The sequence below is a fragment of the Zingiber officinale genome, chromosome 11A (genome assembly GCF_018446385.1).
Source record: "Zingiber officinale cultivar Zhangliang chromosome 11A, Zo_v1.1, whole genome shotgun sequence".
Taxonomy (NCBI): Eukaryota; Viridiplantae; Streptophyta; class Magnoliopsida; order Zingiberales; family Zingiberaceae; genus Zingiber; species Zingiber officinale.
This window is the reverse complement of record NC_056006.1, coordinates 11,839,131-11,847,493: the sequence shown is the minus strand read 5'-3', so window position 1 is coordinate 11,847,493 and position 8,363 is coordinate 11,839,131. Positions and strand designations below refer to the sequence as shown.

The window sequence follows — 8,363 nt, the reverse complement described above, 5'->3', positions numbered from 1 at the left end:
TTCGTTTTCCTTACATTGTAATTTCGTTTTTCACCAGCATCTATTTTATTTAATAAATATATTTAAAAAAATTAATATTATTTTTGAAAAATAATAAAATTATATTTTTAAACATAAGATTATTATTAAAAAAATAATAATAATTTAAATATTTTAAAACATATTTATTTAATATGATATAATTTTAAGATGAGTGAGTGGACGGTGAGACCTATAATAATGAATATTAACGTTAAAAGGGATATAGATGAAAGAAAGATGTTGTTATAATGAATATGGTCCATATTTTTTGATGAGATGATGAATATTATAATATTAGAGCATTATGGATGCTCTTACATCGTATCAACGATAAAGTCTAACAATAAACGAGAGCGAGTAAAAGCAAAATGATAAAACAGGAAGCTCAAGTTTGCTTTCTCCCCCTCACTCTTCTATGAAAATACCCATTTCACACCTTAAACTTACTATTTCAGTTGTTCACATATTAACAGAGAGGCCAGTTTGGTAGAAAAATGTAAATATTACGTTGTATTTTGAAAATTACCGAAAATAGAAGAACAGAATCCTTATTTAAACGCGGTGAGAATGGAAAGGGAAAATCTTCGCCGCTCATCTCATGCTTGTTCTGAATCCTGACCGTTCGTTTCACCTCTATGTTCCTTTTCTGTGGCGGACGCGAGGCGATGCCGTTCGATCAGCACCATGCTCTTATCCGCGCGGCAGCCGCAGAGCTCCGCTCCACATGGCCTCGTCTTCTCCGGCTTCTATTCGGCACCGCCTCGACGAACTTCACTCGCCTTGTCGAGGCCCAGTGTAGTTCTCTGTAGGGCTTCTTACTCGGCGGCAGTGAACACAGAAATCGGACGAGGAAGTTCCGCTTGGGATGATCTCCGTTTGAGTTCCGACGGAGGGACCAGGTAATGCATCTTACAGTTCGTTTCAGTGTTTAATCCTTGTATTGATCTGGTACAGTAGCTTTTAGAGGAGCCTTTCCTCGTTGATTTGTCTGATTAGGGGTTAGGCAATTGATTGCTGGATGAAGTTACGAACTTGGGACAGGAAATTGGGGAACTCGGGAGAAAAGTAGCCGTCTTGGTTCCTTTCTGATGTTTCTCCTAATTAAAAGTTCTCTTTTGCTTACTGTTTTATTTAGTTTTGACTTTGATAGAAGGGCATGGGAACAAGAACAGGAACTGTACCAAATGCTAGTAAGATTCACTCGAGGCTGCTCTTTTTTGTATAAATATCTTTGACTTAGAATTCAGAAACTATCTTCATTTATTCGATCAATGTTCCTAAGAAATCAGGATATAAACGGAACTATGAACAGGCATGCAGCTTAAATTTCTAAACACAGCAGTCATCTAGCAGTATCGCTCTTCTTGTATACTGCAACGCAATATGGAGAGAATGAATGTAGAGGGAATATGGCACAAACAAGTTACTTTTGGACAAAATATTTTGTGATTTGCATGGCACGCCAAGTTACCTGCGATACATGTACCTGCAGTAGCAGTTCACCTCTTTTGTGAACTTTGCCTTCTCACTTCAATCTCTTTCTTCACCCACATTTGTTCCCAAGCACGACCAGCATTAAATTTTCACGTAAAATGAATATATAACTAGGGATTAGATATGACAAGAGGTTAGGTTCTTTACTCACTCACATGTGATCAGTTTGTTAAGATTCTATCTTGCACCATCTGGAGTAAAATGGTTCTCTGTTTAATCAAAGTACATCCATCAATGCTATGTATTCATAGTTTGCATCAATTTCTCATGTGGAATTGGACTTGGATGTCAAATTCACAACGGTCTTATCAGAGTCCAAAGTCAAACTCAAGTGAGCTACGATGATAGTGTAAAATGTTGATGATATATATATATATATATATATATATATATATATATATAAAGTAGCTACCATGGATATAAGAGGTGCCATGCACAAATACAATACTGTGTAGTATGACACTGCACCATGGACAATCATAGAACACCATGTGCAATTGGATATCCTCATCAACCCTATTGTTTGTTATACTCTTAAACTATTATTTGCAATGACCCAGCCCATGCGAGAGCTAAAGTTGTCTGACATATGAATATTTGCCATAAGATTTTCTCTATTGGATTCATTGACAGAATTGTGTAACCTTGAATCAGTATTTTCTCCTCTTGTTTACTTTCTATTCTCTTATTGATAACCAATCTAGAAAATTCTTGTTAAAACATTAGGATCACTTGCCTCTTTGGCCATGTTAGCAAAAAGACATTTATCAATTGTTAACTCCTGTGCCACTTTTCTCTGCTGGTGACACCTTTTAGCCAATAACAAAAATGGCCTCTTTGATATATCTTCATGCCTTTCCTTTATTTGACTGATTAGAACTCCTTTCAGGTGCATCAAACAGTCTGATTTGTCTAATTTTGACCCCTTGGGCCTTTACAAGGAGAGAACTTTGGGCCTTGGTTCTTTTCGGGAAAATGTTCTTGATTTCTTTTCCCAAACTTTTGAAAGCACATCAAGCCCAAAGAAGGATAGATCTGCCTTAAAACGAGGTGCAGCAGGTTAGTTCACTATTGCATTGATTATTGGCTTTTCTTAGAGAGTAAGTGATATGCTCCATGCATAATGTAAGTCAAGGGAAATTATTAATGTATGTGAATGGATTCTATAGAGAAGCACTTAGTGCTATGTTCTCTAACTGTAGAATTCTGTGAAGTAATCTGTCTATTAATGTTTAGCATAAAGTGTTTTAAGTCTACTTTCAAATGAGCACAGACATCTTAAACAAGATATATTATAGTTATGGAATAACACCTAAAGATCATGTCCTTAGCTGATAATTAGTTAATTTCAAATATTAAAAATGCGCTAATTTTTCAAAAAAGCAGTATATAACTTATGTGATTGGTTCAAATTTTGAATCCAAAAATTTGGAAGAACATGGTTAACAAACAGTTAAAAGTGCATAACCAACAAATATTTCATTGCATAAGACATGTTTAATGAGAAATGTCAAGATACAGATTAAATCTGAAATTCAACTTTATATACAGCTGCAATTGAGGACAGTTCCATTGACATTGGGGACTTCTTTAAGGGCCCTCTGCCAGGGAAATTCTTAAAGCTGTTAGGGTATTTAGCTTTATCTCGTCTTGGAGTGTATGTGCCACTAGGTGGAGTGAATCGCGAAGCTTTTGCTGGTAACTTGGATCAAAACAGTCTATTAAGCACCTTGGATTCTTTCTCTGGTGGTGGAATTGGTAGATTGGGCATCTGCTCTTTGGGTATTGTTCCATTTATCAATGCACAAATTGTTTTCCAGCTTCTTACCCAGATCTATCCAAAGCTACAAGACCTCCAGAAAAGAGAGGGTGAAGCTGGAAGGAAGAAGGTTCTTCAGTATACACGCTATGCTTCTGTAGGTTTTGCAGTGGTTCAGGTGAGAGAAATCCTATTCAGTGAAGCTTTTGGATTTGGTATACCTGATCTAGTAATTCAGTGTTTTATTCCATGTAGTCTTTCACATAGTGTCTATCCTGTTCAATGCTATAATTACTGCCATTAGGTTGAAGTTGAAAAATGTATCACTCTTGCACAACTGCATAATGATAGGCTGAGTTGTTGACACTGGTGACATTCTTGTCATTTTGATAAATGATAGGGTGCCTATTTTACTACACTTCCTCAATTTGATGACAAGCAAACCTCATTGTTGTTAACCATCAGTTTTCTGCATTTTTAGTAGATAACAAGGTTACTACCATTTTTACTTGCTGGAAACCACTCTAACTGTGTGCTTTATTAATGTAGATTATTTGATTAGAAAAAACAATCCGGTCTATCTGCTAGAGTTTCATTTTGCAATTTTGTTTAATTTTAAGAGTTTAGGGTTATGAATAACTTAGATCTGACTAGAAGAATGCTACTCTTGTTATATCAATATCCAAAATTTCAAGGTCAGCTATGGAGCAATGTTGAACTGCTCCATTGCCACCAAGGAGATAAAGGTTCATAATATGAGAATATAATGTTGTCCAGAGGTACCAACCACTATATCGATAGGTCACTCCCAAACCCTTCATTGGCAGTTCTAGTGCATCCAGTTTGTTTTCTTACATGAATATCTAAAGTTTTACTAATACTTTACATGAATGACATAGTGAAGAGAAGCATTGCTGTTCTTATTGCTAGGCTATTGGGCAAGTACTTTTCCTCCGTCCATATGTCAACGACTTCAGTACAGAATGGGCGGTATCATCAATTGTGCTGTTGACCCTTGGATCGGTATTCACAACTTACATAGGGGAAAGAATATCCGACCTCAAACTCGGAAATGGAACATCCCTTTTGATATTTACTAGCATAATATCCTACTTGCCCGCATCATTTGGCAGAACAGTTGCACAAGCTTTTCAGGATGGGAATTACCTTGGACTAGCAGCAATTATCTTTTCATTTTTTCTATTGGTTCTTGGTATCGTATATGTTCAGGTAATTACAGAATAGTTAAACCATCTTATTGTATACATCATTTACTTAGTAAAATATGCTTATCAATGGTTTCCAGGAAGCAGAAAGAAAGATTCCACTCAACTATGCGTCGAGATACACAACTGGGGGCCTTCAAAAATCTGCATATCTTCCGTTCAAGGTCTTCTATAGTTTCTGTTCATCTGTTCATTCTGCTCTTACGGTCATCGATTATCTATGAATTCTTGAACATATTTATCGTGTTGAAAAGTTTAGTTAGAATCCCATCTTCTAGCTCCAATTTGATTGCTCTAGTCGGTCAGTTTGTAAGTTATTTGTACACGCTATTTACTTCTAATAATTTCCAAAACAGGTAAATAGCTCTGGGGTGATGCCGATAATATTTTCAACTTCTTCCTTGGCTTTACCTGGCACTTTGGCGCGCTTCACTGGTGTAACTGCTCTTAAGAAGGCAGCCCTTGCTTTGAACCCTGGAGGTTAGCATACCATTGTACACGATACTTTGGCACACTTACATCAATTGAATGTATAATGTACCATGATCACAGTAAAGTGAGACAAGTAATGAGCACCTTAGACATGTTAAAGGATTCGTCTTATCTATCGAAGTCAAGTTTCTAAACATAATTAATTGTTTTTCAGGTTCCTTGTATCTTCCCACCAACATACTGCTTATCGCCTTTTTCAACTACTACTATACTTTTCTACAATTGGATCCTGATGATGTGAGTGAGCAGTTGAAACGCCAAGGAGCATCAGTACCTCTAATTCGACCTGGGAAAAGCACATCTGCTTTTCTCAAAACTGTAAGATGATTCCTTTTTGTTTATATTCATATCTGGTAGTTTACGGGTGCAATCTACTTGTAACATTGCTACCTCAACAAATAGGCTAATTCATTTTGATAGTCACAGGGGTACTTTAGCTTCATCAGATGCTTATATTAACATGAGATTCATTTGTTCTACAGGTTCTTAGCCGGATATCAGTTCTGGGTTCAGCATTTCTGGCAGTGCTAGCCGCCGGTCCTTCTGTGATCGAACAAACTACACGCTTGACTGCTTTCCGTGGATTTGCTGGTACATCCGTTCTCATTCTCGTCGGATGTGCGACCGATACAGCAAGAAAAGTTCAGGCAGAAATAATTTCCCAAAAGTACAAAAACATCGAGTTCTATGATATCAACCAGTAGCAAGGTGAATTTTCTTTTCAAGAACACAACGGTACCTAAATCAATAATGTTGTAATTAGTCTGCGAAATAGATGTTGTTATCAAATTTTGATTGTCTATGAATTCTCTCTAAATATGATAATTTTTTTATCATCAACTTAAAACTTTTCACTTCGTTTCTGATTTGAATTTAATATGTATTCCTTATTAGTCTTATCTATCAAAATAATATCTTTTGCAAATAATATGTAAGAAAGAGATTTAGAAATGAAGCTTATTGATGTATAAGAGATTAACAAAGAGGAAACAAAATGGAACTTTACCATTAATGGAAATCAGCTAGTCGAAGCTTATTACATAGAAAACAAAAAAAAAAATCAAGAAGTTAACACAATTTTGCTTTCTTGGCTACCTGAAGAGAGTTGAACAAGAAGCTTCCCACACCAAGCAAGATGCAGATTTGGTAGGGCATCAAATTGCTGAAGTTAATTGCAGTTTAATCTTCTCGACCAATCTAAAACACCCTCATGAAATGGAATCTAGGAGATACATCTTATGTGAAAACTGAGAATGTCATGTAATCCCAAGTATCGATTTCTTCAAACTTAATTTCTCAGTTGATGGCCATGGCAGGGCAACTGCATCCTAATCTCAGGTTCCTGATTTACCAAGGCAATGCAAGGATAAGTTATGCAAGAACAATGCCAAAAATCTAACACCTAAACTAGAGAACTTTTCTGAAAATTTAGGAAAAAAACAAGTGTAGCAGGAAGACAATATTGTCTAATAATGACAGGATTTATATGTATAATCATCTGAGTTGTCGAACAAACAATAATCGATAACCCAACACATTGCTGTAGTTGCTTATCAATGGACTTCAACATAAAGAAACTTGAGCTGACATCTGCATGTACCAACATATTCGTGGAGTCAACACTAAGGGAACCGTTAATGTAGCAGATCTACATTTGAGCTTGACTCCTGTTTACTTGTTACTTCTATAGTTCTTATGAGCTTGGCTCAATGCCATCATCCAATTTCTACCCTTTCTCTCAAACTCAAAGTTAGTGTTCTCATCTCTTAACAAAGCACAATGGAGGAAACCTTGAACAGCCAGTGACTATAGGAGATTATTGCAATCATCAGGTTGGATTTTCAGATGGATAGCTAAATACTCGCCTTTCAATCCAAAGAAGAAATGAACTGCATATCAATCAACAATTGACAGAGAGAAAAATAATACAGTGAAAGATTAACCTGTTCATCCCTCCTTGCTTTGCTTGTGCATTCTCCTGGTGAAGAGCTTAGCAATCTGCAGCTGTGTGTTTGCTATGATCTCAGTCTTTTTGAGCTCCATCTCACCTCTTTTGATCTCTGCCTCAGCTCTCATCCTCTCAGAATCCCTGTACATCTCCATCCTCGCTTGTTCAATCTGCAGCATGGACTGAGCCAACAACCTGATGCTCTCTGCTACCTCACTAACTGTGATTTTTCTCTTCTTAGAGGAACTGCCGGGGTCACTGCCACCGGCGTCATCGGCAGTGGCCCTGTTATCCATCTTCTTGTCAGCATTGACGTCGATCTGCATCGTATTAGAGCCATCGTCGTGATTGCTGTCGTGCAAGTGGCCGTCGACTTCGCCGTCCGCTTCTGCCTTGGGCAGGGACTGGAGATCGATGCCATGGTTGGACTTGGGATTGACTGAGCAGTTTACGGAGCCCCTTAGCAGATCATACATGCGAGAGTAGAACTGCCAAGAGCAGCCGGAGGCGGGGTCATGGGCGAGGGCGGACTCGGCGCGGTAACGCTTCTTCAGCGCCTCGATCTTGTTCTTGCACTGAGTCGGGGTCTTGAGCGCTTTAGTCCCCGAGCACTGCACCGACACCAAGCGGGCGATCTCCTCCCAATCACTCCCCTTCAGCTTCGCTCGATTCCGGAGCACCCACTTCGACTCGTAAACCTCCAGCAAACACAGGACGCTGCCCTCGCTCCACTCGTCCCTCTTCCCCTTGTCCGGGACCTTCAGCGCGGAAGGCGCGGCCGGATCCGGACAGGACGAGGGGTGGGAACCATCCATGGGAAGCCGAGGCAGCAAGATAGACCCAGGAAAGCAAGGATCACACTGCGAAAAGTCTCTCCTTCGATGAACAAGCAGCAAATCGACAAGAAAAATCGCCGAAAAGAACCATCTTTAAGGGATTCTACTGTAAGAAATTGAGCGGTAGCACCAAAAGGATCGAAGATTTTCTCCACATAGATCGAAAGTGAACGGAATCAACAATCGTAGTGGAAAACAGATCAAAGATCAAAATGAACCCTAAAGGAGTCGAGCTCGGCGTCCTCTGCTACAGCTCCAAGGAAGGCAAAGGAGCCAGCGAAAGGGACAAAGGAGAGTGGAGAGAGAGTGGGCCAATCGCCTGCTGCGCAACAGTGACGTATGGGATGCAGCCACGTGGGTGGACATGAACCATCGGTGGTGAAGGAGCCGGCCGTTTCAGAGCGCAATAGCGCGGGAGTGGAGTCTCGCGTCAGGCGTCGCGTAAGGCGACACTTTCGCGTGCTTGGAGATTCGTACCGACGTGGACGATCGATCTCTGTCGGCGATCGGTGCGCCGGTCGGCCGACGTCAAAATCCCGTTCGCCGCGGCGCGGAACGAACCGATCGCAACGGTGGCGGCGCGGCGG

General features: G+C 39.5%; 2 protein-coding genes across 2 annotated transcripts; one reads left to right on the top strand and one right to left on the bottom strand.

Annotated features, from left to right (window-relative positions):
* Positions 1-697: 697 nt before the first annotated feature.
* LOC122032114 (preprotein translocase subunit SECY, chloroplastic-like) lies at positions 698-5,839 on the top strand. Its single transcript, XM_042591367.1, has 8 exons — positions 698-920; positions 2,405-2,574; positions 3,067-3,452; positions 4,205-4,504; positions 4,581-4,664; positions 4,857-4,980; positions 5,147-5,310; positions 5,475-5,839. Exons 1-8 carry the CDS (start codon positions 706-708, stop codon positions 5,694-5,696), a joined length of 1,665 nt encoding a protein of 554 aa, XP_042447301.1. The 5' UTR covers positions 698-705; the 3' UTR covers positions 5,697-5,839.
* A 134-nt stretch (positions 5,840-5,973) lies between these two features.
* LOC122032279 (trihelix transcription factor ASIL1-like) lies at positions 5,974-8,152 on the bottom strand. The gene is made up of 2 exons (XM_042591560.1): positions 6,936-8,152; positions 5,974-6,334 (listed from the first exon to the last, which is right to left on the bottom strand). Exon 1 carries the CDS (start codon positions 7,753-7,755, stop codon positions 6,940-6,942), a length of 816 nt encoding a protein of 271 aa, XP_042447494.1. The 5' UTR covers positions 7,756-8,152; the 3' UTR covers positions 5,974-6,334; positions 6,936-6,939.
* Positions 8,153-8,363: the final 211 nt, after the last annotated feature.